Source organism: Sminthopsis crassicaudata, chromosome 3 (assembly GCF_048593235.1).
Source record: "Sminthopsis crassicaudata isolate SCR6 chromosome 3, ASM4859323v1, whole genome shotgun sequence".
Taxonomy (NCBI): Eukaryota; Metazoa; Chordata; class Mammalia; order Dasyuromorphia; family Dasyuridae; genus Sminthopsis; species Sminthopsis crassicaudata.
In genome coordinates this window covers 507758327-507778312 of record NC_133619.1, presented here as the reverse complement: position 1 = coordinate 507778312, position 19986 = coordinate 507758327, and the positions used below count along the sequence as shown (strand labels likewise).

The 19986-nt window shown below is 37.6% G+C and overlaps 1 protein-coding gene across 12 annotated transcripts in view; it reads right to left on the bottom strand.

The window, feature by feature from the left end:
- The window catches only part of TENM4 (teneurin transmembrane protein 4), a 1584659-nt gene that overhangs the window by 308838 nt on the left and 1255835 nt on the right, over positions 1–19986 (bottom strand). For all 12 annotated transcript variants that reach the window (XM_074303958.1, XM_074303961.1, XM_074303962.1 and 9 more), the window contains 2 exons: positions 12869–12967; positions 10465–10700 (listed from right to left, as the gene is read on the bottom strand). In XM_074303958.1, coding sequence (XP_074160059.1) covers positions 10465–10700; positions 12869–12967 — 335 coding nt within the window. The remainder of the gene's footprint in view (positions 1–10464; positions 10701–12868; positions 12968–19986) is intronic.

The window sequence follows — 19986 nt, the reverse complement described above, 5'->3', positions numbered from 1 at the left end:
ACTGAGGTAGATTGTTATTCTCAAATTTGGCTCTTGAATCTCTAAAATGGGGCTGATTATATTTGTACTACTTATCTCACAAGACAAAAAAAAAAAACAAAAAAAACCAATTTTTTTTTTTTTCCCTTCATAATAGTATGAGTTGTATTTTGGCATTTCACTGAATCTACTTCTTATTGTTGGAATTTGGTTGCAACCTGCTTTGGCTGAGAAGGAGGTATCACCTTCAAAAAGCAAATGCTGACAGATGGTACCAAGGGGTGGACACCATGGATAGGAAGATCACACAAATAAAATATGAGAGAGAGAGAGAGAGAGAGAGAGAGAGAGAGAGAGAGAGAGAGAGAGAGAGAGAGAGAGAGAGAGAGAGAGAGAGAGAGAGAGAGAGAGAGAGAGAGAGGAAGAAGAAGAGAGAGAGAGAGAGAGAGGAGAGAGGAGAGAGAGGGGGAAAGGGAGAGGAGAGGGAGAGGAGAGGGAGAGGGAGAGGAGAGGGAGAGGGAGAGGGAGAGGGAGAGGGAGAGGGAGAGGGAGGGAGAGGGAGAGGGAGAGAGGAGAGGAGAGAGAGAGAGAGAGAGAGAGAGAGAGAGAGAGAGAGAGAGAGAGAGAGAGAGAGAGAGAAGAGAGAGAGAATCACAAGGCCTTAATAGCGGGATTGCTGAATTGTTGTAGTTGGGTCCAAGGCCAACTTACTGGTAACTTTAGACAAATAGTTTGTCCTTGCTGATTCATAATTTCCTCATTTGGAAAATGGGTGGATTTTTTTTTTTTTTTGGCAGGATTAAGTCAGGACACACTGAATTAGCTGTGAGTTATAAATATTTACAATTGCATGAACTCTATTTTTATGGTTCTTTAGTATTGACAATGAGCCTTCCTGACCCCAAGCCTATGAGACCAAATTATATAAATATTTTATTCACATTTTACTATATGAGGAAACTGAAGCATTGAGTGATGCAAAGACTCTCTAAGGCCATTTAGTTAATCAGAGCCAAGGTTCATTACCCAGGTTTTCTGTTTTTTTCTACAACACTCAGCAGCATCGAGCTAACAAGTGTGAATAAAACCCCATTGGGTAAATAGCAAAGCAGAAACCTCCTTGTCATTTTCCTCCTGCTAAAGGCGTCTTTCCTGCCCCTATAATTGGATTTGGCAAATGGCTTTCATGATCCATCCACTTCAGGGGAGCGCAGCTACAAAAGGGCCCTTGACAGAGAATTTGTCTGTAAATGATGAGTCTGTCACATTTCACTGAAACTTTATATTTACAAATGGTTTTATGATCATTTATAGGTTGACCTTCATCATAGAATGCTGAGGGAGACTGATGAAAAAGCACTGCCAAACCCATGGTGAAACATGAAAACCCCCTGCCCGGGAAGAAAAGAGAGTGCTTTGACCATGATACACAAATGAAGAACAAATGTAAGTAAGCTTCTCACTCTCAGCCTTGGGCAGTGGCTATATTATAAATAGCCCTGGAAGTTAGAGAACAGCTATTTTTTAATTAACATAAATTTTGTCAATCAAAACCCACTAGTACCACTGAGTCAATTATAAATAAAATGCTAATATTAAAATAGAATTCAGTGTTTGAAAAGAGCTAACTATCCAATATACCTGCCCTTGTGATATCTGTAATCTCCTATTCCATAGTTATGACAACAGAATGAGAGACGTAAAGAGTTCTATTCTCTACCACTCTGGTCAGATCACATCTGGAGTATTGCATTCAGGTGTGGGGAAAATGTTTTGATAGAGGAAGGATGATATAAAAACTCAAAGTCTTGTCCATTTAAGGACCAAATGGAGTCAACCAAAGTGAAAAAAACCAGTCCCAATGGGTAGCAATATTAGGAAGGCAGATCGTGGGTAACAATCAGAGCTATGAAAAGCAGAAAGAGCTTTCTCAGGAGGTAGAGACATGGCTGTCCCTGGAGGCCTTGAAGTAGAGCTATTCCTAGCATTTTACCTAGGGCCTTGCACATAGCATGGGCTTAATACATATTGACTGAATTAAGTTTTTCATTTAAACTTTCTAGTAACACTAATAATAGCTAGTACCTATATATAATATTTAAAGGTCTTCAAAGTACATTAAATATATTACCCTTATATTAACCCAATTTACTCTCATAATGACCTCGACAGGTAGATGTTGTTATTATTATTCCCATTTTACAGTTGAAGAAACTGAGTCAGTTGCCCAGGATCACACAGTTTATAAGCTGGTATCTTCTAGTAAGACTTTCTGTTCAAGCATAGCTTGAATTAAGTCATCAGCAAGCATTTATTGAGCACCACCATGTGTCAGGGATTGTATTAAGTGCTGGAGAGACACAGAAAAGTTAAAAAAAAAAAAAAAGTCCCTGCTCAGAATCTAATGTGGATGCCTAAGTGAGATCTGAGATCATTAGAGTCTATAATTCTGTAAATTAAGGATGATTAGCTTGGAGATGGAATGCTTAGGGAAGTAGTGGTTCTATCTTCAAATATATGTTGGGCTTCTATCTGGTAATCATTCCATCAATCCATCACCATTCATTAAATACCTACTATAAGCCAGGCATTAAAAACAGTCAAGAAGGGACAGCTAGGTGGCACAGTGGATAGAGCATCAGCCCTGAAGTCAGGAAGACCTGAGTTCCAATCTGGCCTCAGACACTTAACACTTCCTAGCTGTGTGACCCTGGACAAGTCATTTAATCCCAATTGCCTCAGCAAAATACATACATATATATGTATATACTTTCTTTTTAAAATATGTTTCTAAAACATTAGTTAGAGGAACTGAGACTTCATTGTGGAGGACAGAGGAAGGAAAGAAAGTAAGCATTTATATGACACCTACTAAGCACTGTACTAACTGCTTTACAAATATTATCTTGGGATAGAAAGTGCCATCCACATCCAAAGAGAGAACTATGAAGACTGAATGTGGAACAAAGCAAAGTATTTTCACTTTTTTTTGTTATTGTTTACTTTTATTTTTCTTTCTCATGTTTTTATTTACCTTTTAATCTGATTTTTCTTGTGCAGTGTGATGAATACAGAAATATTTTTAGAAGAATTGCACATGTTTAATCTATAATCTTGTCTGTGGAAGTGAATGGGGGGAGAGAGAGAGAGGGAGAAAAATTTGGAAGACAAGGTTTTGCAAAGATGAATGCTGAAAACTACATTTGCATATATAAAATAAAAAGCTATTTAAAAAAACACAAATATTTTCTTATTTGATCCTCTCAACAATCTGGATGATAGGTGTTATTATTATCCCCATTTTACAAATGAAGAAACTATGGCAAACAGAGTTTAAGTGATTTGGCCACAGTCACATAACTAGCTAGAAGTGAACTTGTATCTTCCTGACTCCAGAGCCAGCATTCTATCTATTATAACACTCAGCTGCCAATGCTCCTGGATGGAAAAGTAAGGTCAACACCTTTTCTACTATTTAAACTGAGCTGCCTAAAGCACTGAGAAATTAAGTAACTTAACCAGGATCACAAATCCAGTAATGCACAGAAGTGAGATCGGATCCCAGCTCTGAGCCCTGTATCTATTCTGTCACGCTTCCTCATAAGTAAATTCAAATAGATGCCAAAGTAATATGGGGTGACAAATTAAAAACCCTACACAAGGAGCTCAGCTATATGGTCACTTCTCAGAGCTGCAGCAACCACACGGTGACCCCTGGCTAATGTCTGCCTTGTCTAAAGAGCATCCTGAGTTAACTGATCTTGATTCCCTAACAGAACACCAAAAAACAAAACACAAGGATATTTCAAGCAGGAAAGATCTCCAATAGTTGCCTCTTCCCAAGAAGAGCAATTAGGCTGAATCATGTTCTCACTTGTAAATTAAACTATTACCACTTCAAGCATGTGTTCTCAAATTTTTTTTTCTTTTTTAGCAACCTACAGTCAGCAGCTGGTGAAGGTGCAAATCGTTTCCTATTTACACACATACCCACCTGGCTACTAAGCATATTCAAATGCACTGCTGAAGGTCACAGTCACTACTTTGTCTACTACATATGATAAACCTCCCTCACTTGTGTCTCCCTCCTCCCCCCATAGATTCTGGCAAATCACAGAACCACATTCCTCTGGACCTGGAAGGATGCTTCTTAAAGATCACCTTGATCAAGCTCCTGATTTTACAAAGAAGGAAACCAAGACCAGGCAAATTTAAGTGACTTGGACAAGAGTACAAATCTAATCTCAGGCTGTTGTAGAATCAACAAATACAGTCTTAAGGCTTCAGTCACTACAGAGAATTTTAGAGCTGGAAGTGACTAAAATAACAGAAAGGAAGATGCTGGGACTACTGAATGTGATAGAGAGAGATAGCCAAGGAAATAAATATTTCTTTTTTTAAAATTAAAGCTTTTTATTTTTAAAATGTATACATGGTGGGGGGAGAAGCTGATTGGTACAGTGGATAGAGCACAATCCTTGAAGTCAGGAGGGCCTGAGTTCAAATTTGGCCTCAGACACTTACATTTCCTGGCTGTGTGACCCTGGGCAAGTCACTTAACTCCAACTGCCTTAGCCAAAAAACAAACAAACAAACAAACAAACCAAAATCCCCCAAAACAAACAAACAAAAAAACCCACATGCATAGATAATTTTCAACATTCAACCTTGCAAAACCTTGTGTTCCAATTTTTTTTCTCTTCCTTTCCTCCATCTCCTCCCAAGACAGCAAGTAATTCCATATGTGTTAAACATGTGCAATTCTTCTATACACAAGAAATAAATATTAAGCACCTACTTAATGGGTAGAGTGTTGAGTCTGGAGTCAGAAAAACCTGAGTTTCAAATCTGGCTTCAGAAACTCTGAAGCTTAGTAGATGTGTGACGCTGAACAAATCATTTAATATTTATTTACTTTAATCCAACAGAGAAGAAAATGGAAAACTACTGTAGTAACCTTGCCAAGAAAACCCCACATAGTGGGAGCCTGGAATGGACCAGTGTAGCTTCAGTGCATACATGGGAGAAGCCTAAAATAAGGCTGGAAATTTTGCTATCACACAAGATTGTGGAAGGTCTTAAATGCCAGCCTAGATTAAGTGGGATAAATTTGCAGTAAGGAGCCTCTGAAAGCTGCATGATCATGTCTATGCTAAGAGATTAATCTAAAAGGATGCATAAGAGAAGAGGGAGCCTGGGGTTATAGAGATCCCTTAGATTCAAGTATATGTAATTAGAACTTACACTAGGATGTTGGTAAAGGATATGTCAAAAGGAAGAAAGAGAAGGTGGGAGAACAGAAAGGAAAGAAGGAAGAAGAAAAGGCAGGAAGAAGGATTACCCAGAAAGTATGTCTATTGAACCTTTTTAATTACTATAAAAGCAAAGATAGGAGATAGGAAGGAAGGAAGAAATGGTGGGAAGTGTGAAGGAAGGATGGAAGGAGAAAAGGAAGGGGGAAAGGAAGGAGAAAAGGTAAGATAAAGGGAAGGGAAAAGAGTCAGATAAAACTATAAATAAAAATAAGAAGTCATTTGACAGCTTCCAAATCTGAAAAGATGGAACTTGGAAGCAACTCTATTCTTCCTTTTGGAGAGGTCCCACAGAGATCCTTCATGCTGACTTGGCACTACAATTACATACAATCATTGCCCAGAGCAGAATGGTGGCAATGTGGTATAGAGGAAAGAGTAACAAACTGACACGAGGGAGGCAAAGTTTCCAGTCCCAGTGCCATTGTTGCCTCCCCCTGTGATCTTTCCCTTTCTTGGTCTCCACTCCTTCCTCTGTACCATAAAAGATTGGATTGATTATTTCTTTGGCCCCTTCTAGCTCCAACTGGCTGAATCTATAATAATTTAAATTTACTGTAAATATACAGAAATCAACATCTATAGTCATTTGTGGGTAATAGGAGATAATATTAATTTTTACTTCTCTTTTCTTTGATAGTGGTAGATTAATTAAGTTTCATGCCCATGCACAGGATTTTTAGATATAAAAGATCAGTGGCTATTTATTTCAGAAGAAATTTTCAAATTGTTAATTTAAAAAAATTCCTAACATTCCTATTATCCTGGAGTTACAGTGCTATGGGCAAATGCTCCAAAATTTTCCCCCAAAAGTAAAAAAAATCAATTTCTTTTGATTTCTCTTATTCCATCTTCCACTGGTTAGGTGATACAATTTCTATCTCTTACTTGACAAGATGTAGAAAATAATTACAAATGAAAAGGTTATTCATAATTTTTAAATGAGTTAATTAGTAAACCCAGTCAGACTTGCTCATTATAGTAATTAATAATTGATTATACTTGAAATTAAACACAATTTTTCATCAAAAATCTAATTAAATATCTGAATTTTGCCTGCTGATTAGATCAGTTGGTCTTGTGGAGAGTCTTTGTTAAGTATGTTTGTCTGAAGCTGAACTGATTAATCAGATTTTTAATAATTGATGGTTCTTTTAGAAATGAATTATTATGGGCCATACTTATGACAGTTCAACTGGACAAACCTTGCGGGCATGTCATCAGCTCTTAAAGACACCTAGATCAAAATGTATAAGCTTCAAAGTCAAAGAAGGTAGGTAACATGTCCTTCTTTAACCATAAAATTATAGAATTTAGAGTGAGAAGAGATGTAAGAGACATATACTAAGAGAAGAAAAAATGAAAATCCAGAGAGGAGATAGGACTTTTCCAACAATATAAAGCTTGTAAAGAAAAAAAAAAAAAAGTAAAAAACTCAAAGATATTGGAAGTCTTCTGACTCAAGCTTTAAGAACAAAGAATCTCAGAGTTGGGACAGTACCTCAGAGGCAATCCACGCCTCAATAAGAACACTTTCAACAATATCCTTAGGAAGTAGTCGTGGGCTTTTGGTTGAAGATTCTGGTGATAGGGGACTGATACTTATTTTATATTAGGATAGTTCTAATTGCTGGAAAGTTTTTCCTTACATCAAAGCCCATATGGCCCTGAGAAACTTTTAATCTTTTTTCCTGATTTTGCTCCAAGAACCAAGAAAAACAATTCTGACCTCTCTTTCATATGACAGTCTTTCAATTACTTGAAAGTAACTGTCATATATATAGAAATATATATATAGATAAAAAGATATAACATATACATATGTATATAAGTATATAGGTATGTATATACATACACATATACACATGCATACATACATGTACACATATAAAATAAAAGGTATTTCTTAAGACTAAAAACACCTGATTCTTTCAACTGATCTTTGCATGGCACATACATGAGGCCTTTTGCCATCCAAGGAGTCCTCCTCTGGACAAATAGGAGCTCAGGTGATAAATGAATAGAGTGCTAAGTGTGATTGTGTAATGATCAACTGTGATAGACTTAGCTCTTCTTAGGAATGTGGTAATGCAAGGCAATTCCAATAGACTTGGGATGGAAAATGACACCTCACTCAGAGAGAGATTGTGGAGACTGAATGTGAATCAAAGCATAATATTTTCATCTTGTTTGTTTGTTTATTTGCTTTTTCCTTCTCATTTTTCCCCTTGGTCTGTTTTTTTATGAACAACATGAAAAATATGGAAATATGTTTAAAAGTATTGCACATGTATAACCTGTGTCAAATTGCTTGCTGTCTTGGGAAGGAGAGAGGTAAGGAAGGGAGGGAGAAAAATTTAGAACATAAAATCTTACAACAATGATTGATGAAAATTATCTTTACGTGGAAAAAAATAAAGTACTACTGAGAAAAAAAATCAAAACATAGAGTGCTAGTTGTTGAGTTAGGAAGATCTGAGGTCAAATCCAGCTTAAGATACTCATTAATTCTGTAATTCTGGTTAAGTCATTTATCTTCTGCCTACCTCAGTTCTCAAATATAAAATTTGAATAACAATAGCATCTACTTCCCAGAGTTGTTATGAGGCTCAAATGAGATAATATTGAAGTGTTTTGTAAACTTTAAAACCCAGTACAAATTCTAGTTATTATTACTCTCCAGCTATCAACCACTTACTTGAAATATGGCACTTAGAAGAGACTACAATACTCCAATGTGGTATGAGCAGGACAGAATATAGCAGGACTAACACCTCCTTAGTCCTGCCTAGAAATGATGCTTCTGTCAAGGAAGCACTGAAGGTATAGACATGTTTTGTTTCCTTTTGTATCCTTAGCACCCTTAGCACTTAACATAGTATCCAGTGTAGAGCAAATGTTCACTGACACTTTGTCTCTCCCATTAAATTATGAGCTATGAGAGGGATTGTTTTTACCTTTTTTTGTGTCCCTAGTACTTAGCACATAGCAAGTGCAAAATAAATACTCCCCATTTCTCCTCAAAGTTTCTTTCCCCTTCCTGGCCTTAATTCTATCAGACAGCCAGTGATCCTCTTGGTTAGCCTGAAGCCTCACTAACTGGTTCTTCACATGACAATAACCTTTCAGAGCAATCCTGTTGCAGCTTTCAGGATACACAGTAACATGGCTTTCACTCAGCTAATGATCATCTTCCCTGGCGTACTTTTTTTTTTTTTTGTTTTTGCTTTCACAGGGGAAGCTCCCTCTATAAATTCAGGTCTGTATCCATTTTGCATTTTAGAGTCCAGAGTGACTTCTGTGTCACCGAGCCAGCACCTGGATCAAGCTTCCTGTGATTCAGAAAACAGTTCTCCATCTACTATGTCACAATGGATCTCATCTGGCAGGCCATATCATAGACCAAAGTTTGCTATAGTTAGTAGGATTCTATTTCAACTCCTTACCAGAGCCAGGAATCTCTATATAACATTCTCAGTTAGCAAGCATGCAATTTTCTGAAATGGCAAGTGCTTTATGAGCCACAAATGGGTTTGTGGGCAGACTTTGGGATAGAGGGCCTGAGAACTTCCAACTTGTAATATTATAATAATTGTATTTCAAAACCATGCTGTTGTTCTTTTTAACGAGATAGCACATTGCACAATGAACACACTGAAAACCTAAAGTACTATGTAAATGCTAACTATTATTATTAGGTATTTAATTTAATGTTTTAAAATATATTATTCTGAGAAGTCCATGTGAAAAAAGAAGTTAAGAACCCCTTCCTTGAGGGATCATAGTAGCACAGATTTAGAATAAATAGGGGACCTCAGAGGTCATTGAGTCCAATCTTAGGACTCCCTGATTTAAAATCCAGTGCCTTATCTTCTGAAGAGCACTGTCTCCAGAGATAGTCAATTTTTTTTTTTTTGGACATTTCTACCCATTAGAAAGTTCTTCTTTATGCTCAGATGAAACCTGGAAATTTGTCTTATTAACATCACGAGATTTATTCACACCTGAGATATGTTAAGGGAAAAATATCAGCATATAAAGAATTTCTGTAGCTGATGTTGGATTTTATTCACAGACTGCTCTGGCAAGATATCAGACTCTACTTCAAAGTCTCCCTGGACTGCACACTGATGGCTGGTGAGTGACTCTAGGTTTTTGCAAATTATGCTAAGGGGGCAGAAAACACTAGCATGTCCTACCATTCTTAGCAATGTCAGGCACATAGTAAGTGAATAAAAAAAAAATTGCTTTATCCATCTACCAGATTAGGAAGGTTTCCAGTGTAGGTAACAACATGGGCTACATGTCTGCCTGAGAATTGGTTTTGCTACTTGCAGAGAAGTCTATCCACAGAGTGTTCCCTGCCAGGTTACTATTTTAAGGAAAGCAACTCAATAAGCTATCTCCTAAGGCAAAGGGGAATTATGGTCTGTGTTGGCAAAGTATCCACACTACCAATCAGCTTTCATACTGACAAAAACCACAGATTCTTTAAGTTGAAGCATTAGGATTTAAACTGTATGCATGGATTTTTTGTGTTCAATGAAAAATTGAAGGAGGTGACTTCTTCTTTAAGTAAGGGTGGAGTTAGTTGCCCTCTGTGTTCCCTTCGAAATCTGAGGTTCTTTGGTTCTTTGATGCAGGATGAAATCTTCTTCCAGAAGACCCAGAAATGATGGGGAGACCACCCCCCAAACAAAAAGGAGACTACCACATGGCCTGTAGCTGATCAGTGAACAGAATCCAGGCCTGGCAAGGAACTGGACCACGGGAAGACAAGGTTCTTGTTCTCATTGCTGTGATGTGATGCTGTCCATTTCCCAGTGCCCGAGTAGTCAATGTCATTCTAAACTGATGGTCCCAGAGACTGCTTGTTCTACCTGGACAGATGCTCATTCATCACTGGATGAACAAAGGCCAGTTAAATGTTCTTCTCCACCACGAGCCCATTTCCAGTAGGGTATTATACAATGACAGGAACTGTGATGTTTGCCATTATTTAATAGTTTGACCGTGTCCCAGACAACTAGATGCTACCGGGAGGTCAATGGTGATTCAGTTATGTCCTCAAGAGCTGCTTGAACAGTCAGGCTTCCTACTGGTATGGTGAACTGAGTCAGAGAAACACAGAAATGAAAGGAAGGGAAGGTCCAAGTGGGTAAAACATACTCACCAACAAAATACGCCAGCAGGACCACCAGGGTGACGGAGATGATGATGGCACTGAGTGCAGCGCACTTCCAATTACAGTACTTATAGGGCTTCTTAAGGTTAAAGGCAGGCCTGGAAAACGTGCTTCGAGGGAGGGGCCTAGGGGGAGGAGAGTACACAGTGCTGGACGTCAGCGGGTATCCTGGAGACGTGGTACAAAACAGGGGTGACGTACCTCCCGGCTTAAACAGGAAATGCCTGTGGGGAGAAAGGACAAGTTCTGTTGGTCACTTGAGGAGAAAGCACCACCAGGGGAGACGGAAGGTGAGGGAGGTAAAGGTGAGACCCACTGGGGTGGGTAAAAACAGAGAGAATAAAAACACATGGAGCCATGCAAAGAAAGTTAACTGTTGAGTAGAACCAGAAAGAAGGCAGGAGGAGAGATCAGTAAGGGCCCCAGAGTTACAAGTATTACTGCCACAAATATTTTATACCAGGAGGTGTCTCCATGGGGAACGGGACAGGACAGGAAGAGGTGTCCCCAAGATATACTGAGGGCTTTACTAACTGGACAGAGGCCTGGCAAGTTCAGCCATAGTGAAAAGTCCTACAGTGGCCAGAAATATGATATTTAACAGTTACCAACTCCTTGGAATTCCTACTCCAAATATTCTTGACATCCAGGGTTTCTTAAACTCATTTTTAAAAAATTGATAATGTTATTTCAATACAATTGATTTTGTTTGGAATTATATATATATATATATATGTATGTATATATATATATGTATATATATATATATGTATATATATATATATATATATGTATATATATATATATAATGCACTTAAAATTTTGATTCTGAGAAGGGGTCCTTAGATTGTGTCAAAGTGATCTGTGAAATACATCTTGTTCTACACTTTCTGACACTGAGACTACACAAGGATAGAAGTTGTTCAAAATGTTAAAAGAAATGTTAAAATGGAAAATACTATATGAGTTCAAATATAAGCCAAGTGAGTGAGATGTAATCTGAAATCCCCAAAAGATTATTATTATTTTTTTTCTGAGGCAATTGGGGTTAAGTGACTTGCCCAGGGTCACGCAGCGAGGAAGTGTTACGTATCTGAGGCCAGTTTTGAACTCAGGTCCTCCTGACTTCAGGGCTGGAGTTCCATCCACTTCACCAACTAGCTGCCCCCCAAAAGATATTTAAGAAGAGAATATACGTATATAGAAACAGTATACCCAAATTTATATCTCCAATGAAAAATCAGTATGTAATGTATATATAGATATGTAAATAAGTTTATAAATAAAATTACCATATAAAATATGTATTTAATCTGATTTAGGGGACATCTAGACCTAAAATTTCATCAGTATAAGAAATTCTCCATGCAGAAATTCCTCCATTGAAGCAGGTCAGCAAGTGACTTGTAATTTAGCTATATGGGGCACCAAGTGAAGTGATTTGCTCATAATCACACAGCTTTCATATTGATTTGAACTCAGGTCTTCTTGTTTCCAAAAAAGGCTCTTGGTACACTATGCTATGCTGCCTCCCCATATTTATTATTAAAGAGTTAAAAAATCCTGTTCTTTCTCTTAAAATAAATACATCTTGTTTATTTTATCACATGACAAAGATGGAAAGAATAGCAATGATAAAAAAGGAATAAAATTAAGAACACAATTGTTGGCCACAATCAGGTTTGAAATAAAGCTAGATAGGGGAGAAAGTGAGACCTACCTTCAGACTAATATGATAGCTCATGCATGGCATACCCTGTGGTTGTTTAGTACAGAACCCAATCTCAGAAACAATTTTTAACTTAAAGGTTAAATGGTCAATATGTCAAAAAAGGATGGTTTTCATCCATATGGGGTATTAGCTTTAATGATCAGCGGGACCAAAGCCACAAGAGGACTTCCCTATGATCTGTGAAATACAATGACCTCGAATAAATGCAAGTCAACATTTATTAAAAAGCTAAGCCCTGAAGCAACCCAAGTCTTCTGCTAAGATAAGGAGCCTAAATCTACATGGAACTGCACTTGCAGGTTATAGCATCTTCCCCCTCTCTTAATGAAATGGTTTTCAAAAGGGCGATGAGAGCCAATGAGATGCCATGAATTAGCAAATTAATGAGGCAGGATGCTGTGTTCCTATAAGAGATTCTCCAAGCTGGACAAGGGACCTGGGAGCAGGACCACACTTCCCAGACTCCCAATTCAAAGCCCTTTCTGTTTATATCACAGTTGTCCCAATGGGTTTATAAATTCTAGGTCTCCCCAAACTGCCTAAGGATTGGTACAGCTAATGGTATCACCCTTAAGAATGCACTGAGACCATTGAAGGTTTTCATGCAGGGATGGAAAGCAAGGGCATAGGGAAGAGGAAGGGCGCAAGAGTGTCACATACCCATCATTGTAAGCACCATCATGGCGGGAGGAGGTGAGAATGTCCATCTCAATGAGGTTGTCCTGCAAAGTCTCTAGGAATGTCTGCTTCGCTATGTTTCTACATACATATGGAAACATGAATGAAGCCAGTGAGTCATGCATCTATGAAGTGTGGTTTCAAACAAAACAAAAAACAAAACAAAATAAAAATCAAGTGGCTCAAGTGTTGCTGCAGCCAGACATGGAATTCAAATGAGGGCTTTATGCAAATGCTCATATGTATAGGCTGCTGCTATACATATAGATATATACAGACACATCGTAATACTTCAATGATCTAGGATTTCATCAGGGTGGTTACTCCCTCCACTCAAGTCGATCACAGCCCCTTCACACTTTAGTAGAAATAAATGGTAGTGGCCAAAATTGACCTCCTGAGGGCCAACCACCTTACCAAAGTGCGTTGGCCAGGTCTTCAAATTCACAGTCCAAGCTGGTGTGCTTGAAAGCTTTCTAATTTGGAATGATTACTGAGAAGGAGTATGACATGGAGGAAAGAGCTTTGGATTCAGTCAGGTTTTAAGTCTGACTCAAAATTTAAAGAGTTATATGACACAGCTCAATCTTTTGACTTCTCTGGTCCTGCGCTTTATTGGTAGAATAGTAATTGTATTGCAGGTTAGATGTGAGAAAAGCCCTTTGTATACTGAAAACTTACATTTCTATGATGTCCTAAGATTTATGAAGTCATATCTTCACAAAAACACAGAAAGCAAATGTTACAATGCAAATTACTACCGTTTTATAGACAGACAAACGGAAGTTTAGAAAAGTAAAACGACTTGATCAAAACCACAGAGAGAGGACTAGGATCACAAGTCTTCCAGAACAACACATCTCATTTTATAAATGAGGAAACTGAGGTCCCAAGCCATAAAATGACTTATCCAATGTTACATGCTAGTAATAGATCTGGAATTCAAAATTAGATCCTTTCACAAGGGACTGAGGACGTCTGCCATTTGCTTCAAAATGCCTGTCCATCCTTAAAGAAATACCCAACTAGATGGTTTGTATTGCCATTGTCCCTAAAAATTCTTATGGATATCCATGTTGTGCTTCAGTTGTTTTTTTAGTTATATCCAATTCTTCATTATCCCATTTGGGGTTTTCTTGGCCAAGATATTAGAGTAGTCTGCTATTTCCTTCTCCAATTCATTTCACTGGTGAGGAAACTGAGGCTGGCAGGGCTGAGTGACCTGCCCAGGATCACACAGCTAATAGGTGTCTGAGGCTAGATTTGAACTCATGAAGATAAATCTATCTGATTTACAGCTCACTGTTCTAACCACTGTGACACAGGAGATAAAATTAGGGTTAGAATACTTGGCTTCCTTCAAGAATGGGCTCCCAGATCATCTTATACAGGAGGTATTTCAAGGTCTCCCCATTGCCTCTATTTTCTTCTCTAAGGTCACTGTCTGTATGTCTATATACTCATATAGATACCAAGTAGTTTCTGAGGGATACCATGTATAACAAACAATATACAAGTTATCCTATAAGTCTTAGTGTGGTTTTAGCTACACTAAAACTCCTGGAATATCCTATATTCACATGTTTTCTCCCAAATTAGGATGTAAGCTTCTAGAACACAATTTATTTTTGACTTGTAACCCCAGCACTTAAAGCTATGTATGGTATACAGTAAGGGCTTAAAAATTCTTGATTAGTTGATTTATTAATTCATTGAGACAACTAACTCCATTGAGGAAAAGCTTCAACTGTCAGGAAGTTGCCCCTAATACTAAATCTGAAATCAGGACTGAGATGTCTATGTGTTCCATGTTTACAGAACTAAAATGTTAACCCCATTTATCTCCCTTGCACAATCCTGGAAAGTTTAACAGGTGCCAAGACTGAGCCTCCTACAGCTAGTAGGTGCCTCCAAATTTTTGTGGATTAGGCTAAATTGTTAACTCGGGCTTGCATAGGTTTTTTTAAAATGAAAATCTCTAAAGGTACAAATTGTAGTAGTTATTGAGCATACATAGAATACACATAGCAGAATATTCAAATTTGAGAAAGGTTTCTTTCTCCTGTGAAATCATGAAATGTGAGAGATTAAAGAATATATAGTCCAAATATCTTTTTTTTTTACGAATGATGAAACTGAGAGACCCAGAGAAGGAGACTAATTTGTTCAAGGTCATCTAGTTAGTAAATATCTAGTACTCTTTAGAATGGACTATAAGAACAAGATCTGAATCAAAATTACAGGATAGAGACTCAAAAAATCACAGGCTGCATTAGGAAAAAAAAAGATCATAAGAATTGTACATGTTTAATCTATATTGGGTTATTTGCTATCTAGAGGAGACAAGGTGGGGGAAAGGGAGGGAAAATTTGGAACACAATGTTTTGCAAGGATAAATGTTAAAAATTATCTTTGCATGCATTTTGAAAATTAAAAGCTATTATTTTTTAAGATAGAAAGATATAAGGGGAAGGTAGGTGGCACAATGGATATAGCACCAGTCCTGCAAATCACAGTATCTGAGTTCAAATCTGACCTCAGACACTTGATATCTATGTGACTCTAGACAAATCACTGAACCTCAATTACCCTACAGCAAAAATAACACAGAGAAAAAAGAAGTCATAGGGTCCAGATTGAAGTAGAAATAATCCTATTCTCCTTTCTTCTTGTCTTTTTGGAGGCCTTCAATCACTGGTCAAAATTTCCATTTTGGGGGAAAGCTGTAGAAAGTAGTTGTGTTTAGGTACAGGTTAGGAGAGGTAGCTTTTGAGGAACCCTTTAACTCTTAAGTTCCTGTGGTTGAAAACAAGTCTTATGAATCTAAATTCACTGATTTTTGTAAGACACTATACCATCTAGCAATGGAGAGTGTGAGCAGTCATCCAATAAAAGGACTGAAATCTGACCCTTTGGACACCATCCCTTACCTTTCACAAAACTACAGATTCACAGAATAAAGCTGGAAAGGGCCTGAGAATTCATCTTCTCTAGAAGAATCTAAGGCTCCCAGAAATAAAATTATTAGTTGCCCAAGATCATTCCATTAACCCAGTGCGCCTTCCATGACATTTTCTCTAGAGTTGACCACTGTCCCCTCCACACCACTAAGTCTTGAACCAAGACCCATTTCAAAGCCTTAACTTGCTGTGTTTTATAAATCTGGGGCTGCCATCCCAAAATCATCAGTCTGTGGTCAAAAAGAGTCAAGTGAATAGACTAAGTCCACCAAAGAATTGTATATGATTTATCTTTGCATGCTAAAAAAACCTTATGGTGTCAGGTGCCAATAACAATGAAAATAATCATAAGAATTATAGCCAACATTTGTATAATGCTTGAAGGCTCGAAAAAATACTTTCAATTTACTGATTTTTTAATTTGATCTTCATAACAATCTTGAAATACAGGTGCATCATCATTCCAGTTTTATAGATTAGAAAATTGAGACATAAAGAGTTAAGTGATTTGCCTTATATCACACAGGTATTAAATAGTAGAAAAGTAATTTGAACTCAAGTCTTCTGATCCAAATTCTATATAATTGCCAGTATATTTCATTGTTTCATGGTAGAAGATTTGAGTGAATTTTAAAAGCTGTGCCAGATAAATCCACAAATCTCAAATTTTTTTTTTTTTTAAAAATGAACATAAACGTGTTGGACTATGATTCCATGACTTTTAAGAGCAGGTTGCCAAAGTTGTTAAAATTGTAAGTTCCTAGTGAGCAGAGCCTCAAATCCTACCTTTATTTACAAAGGTGCTTCCTGATACCTCCTGTTGCAAGACAGAACAGTGTTATTTCAAAGTCCGTGATGTGATGTCAGAGGACCAATTTCCAAATTACAGCTATGCTGCTGCTAAATATTTTGTCAAGCTTGAGGCAAATTGTTCTAAATTCTGAGTCTCCATATCCTGGTCTATAAAATGGGAATAATAATTCTTGACTATTTACCTCACAGACCCCTAGTCAAAGAACTGCTACACGAATCCAGAAGTGATATGGGAATGTCAACTATTATTACTGTCATTACAATATTATCACATTTCTCCATCTTTCAAATTATAGTAGTAATACTAATACTCCCTATCTCTCTCCTAGGAGCAAAACATTTTGCAAACTGAGATGCATTGTACAAAAGGGAGCTTATCAATGTTTTCATCAATACAGCAAGCAAACACTTCTATTTCCTCCCTGGGGGGATTTGTGCCCACAGTCCGGATGCCAGACAAGTTCCCCTTAGAATATCTCTGCACTTAACCTGCGTCACCAGTCAGGGACCTGGCTCTTGGGGATTTTAAATTGCACCTTAAAATCCTTTCAGGATACAACTTCCTCAAAAGTGCTAGACATTTGAGACAACCTCAAAGTAATACAATGCAAAAACAAAGTAGCAGTGTAGTGATCTATTTTTAAGAATTATGTGACTGTCCAAGGGGATCTAAACTAGACTGAATGAAACATGTGTCATATGTTGCTCTGAAATAGCCACTCTTTTTAATTCAGGGCCCCTTTGATATTTAACACTAGTTGAAAAAGCTGGGGATTCACAAGGATTTTACTGTCCCTTCCCACTTCTATTATTACTCTTATTATGGGGCAGAGAGGAAGCTGGACTCCTGAAGGCAATATCAGGGCAGCAGGAGCTTAGACAGGCCTCCTGAAACCTGAAAAGCTTTGAGCCCTGGCCATGTGACAGACTGTGCATCTGCTGTCCAAGGTCTTGTCTGGCAAAGTTCAGAGAAGCCCATTAGCTGAGAGCTGCCCACCAGAGGCCAAATTTCCTGGCCATGGCAACACATGGAATGCAATGACAAAAGCATAGAACATGAGGATCTGTCTTCTAGTTGGGAGGACTGACACCCATGAAATCAGGAATGTTTTAATTTACTGAAATAAGTCTTTACTGAAACATTCTGATATTCTAAAGACCTGTTTTTGTTTTCTGAATTAAAGCTATGTAATCATTTAAAGAGCTTCAGCTCTTAGATAAGAAACTCTCTATTAAATATAAAATTTTGCAGTCCCAATTTTTAGCTGTGTCCCCTAAGGCAAATCATATCCCCTCTAACTGTCGTCCACATCTGTAAAATTACAGGGGGTGATCTTAAGGTTCCTCCCAGGACTAACATTCTTGGGTTCTATGACTAAGGGAGAGTTTTTCTTTTCTACTCTATTTTATTCTACTCTATCCTCTTATCAGTTCTTATAAAAGCTGGCCAGATGTTCAGAAGACAATTTCCACAGCTGCTCACAATAGAAACAATTAAGTATTTTATTTTTCTAGAAAAGGCAGGTGGAGTGCTGGAAGGATATAGTAGGTGGAGACACAGAAAACCTAGGCTGCAGTTTGGGCTCCAAAATTTACTGTCTCATCTGTAAAATGGGGATAATAGTAGCTGATAAGAATTAAAGTCAAAATTCAAATCTAGGTTTCAGATTCAGGATCTCTGCTTTTCCTATTACTAATCCTCTTCTTCACTTTGCACTGCAGAGCCCCAGCAGTTCAGCACTGTGCTAGAGAGATCCTTGGTGGGGGTCAGCCAGAAACAAAGGGAGTCAAAAGACCTGGGTTTTAGTCCCCACTCCTCTAAATTCAGAGTTAGGGCTAGAAGGCATTTTGGAGATAACACTCACTTCAGGGATCCCAGAATATAGTTCTAACAACTCTGTAAAATTGGCAGTACAGGTATCAGCCCAATTTTATAGAAACTCAAAGAACTAAATCAGCTTGCCCTAGCTACACAGGGAACAAAAATTAGCAGGATCAGAATTTGAACTTGTGACCCCTGACATCAAATCTAAAGCCCTTTTAATACCAATTCTGGCATTTTTGTATGATTATGTTTCCCCAATGAGGCAAATACTTCCTGGTAAAAGTTTTGTTTTCTATTCTTAATAGAAAAAAAGTATAGTATAAACTAATATAATTATACTCTATTATTGGCTTAATTATTTGCAAAAGACAAATGAAATACAAATCAGGGTCTTACTAAATAGCAAAAATTCATAAAGAGGGACATTTACCTACATCCACCTATAAATATATATGTGTATATAATAACCCAGACAAACGAACAAACTCTTTCTGCAATTGAAATAATAGTAATATCTAGTAGTAGCAGTAATAACCAGTAATTGAAGACTAGCTTTCCTGCTCTAAATTTTGCCCAGAAATGAATTATTCTTTTTTTCTTGACTTTATTACAGTTTCCAAAGCATAATCAATTATATAATGCTGTATCTCAAATGAAATAAAGGCATTTTATGCAAAGATATTCTGTAAGGGAAAGGCAAAAAAATAATAGCGATGATCATTAATGCAAGTAAAATGCTTTGTGGAAAATATAAAGTAGACAAATGGATTTGACCCTTTGGTTTAGGCTCTTGAAAGGCAGAACAATATGGTGGATGGAATGTTGGGCCTAAAGTGGGGAGATCCAGGTTTAAATTCTTGCCTCAGTAATATGGAAGTAGGAGATCCCAGATCAACCAATTAATCTCTCTCTCAGTCTGCTCATTTATCAAACACAGACAATAAAAAATAAAAAACAAAACAAACCACCACCACAAATATATATATATATATATATATATATTGTGTGTGTGTGTGTGTGTGTACACACACAGAGGAATTATTATTGTGAGGGACCAGAATTCAGTGACAGCTGTGGAAAACCCTGAGGGTTTCAGTTGAAGGGGGAATAACAAGATCTATCTACTATCTACTTTACAGGTTTATGGTAAGAAAAAAGCTCTTGGTCTAAGGGGAAAGAGTATAGAAAAGTGAACAAGGATTAGTGTTTATAGACCTGATGTAGTCAAAGAATTGCAGGCTGAGTGGGAAGGGTCTGGGCTGGCAGACAATCACCTGGATAGGCAGCAGTTCAGGGGGAGGCCAGGTAAACCCTAGATTCAAGTTCTTCTCACAGAGGAGATTTGGCCATAAAGCTGTCTCTCCAATTCCCAAACCAGGTCTGCTAATGGGCACTCTGGAGCTCACACATGGGGGTGCTTCTCCCCTGAGGTTGTATTTTTTTTTCTAATTCATCAGACAACATTCCTGACAGGTTATTAATCAGACAGTCCCAGTGAAATC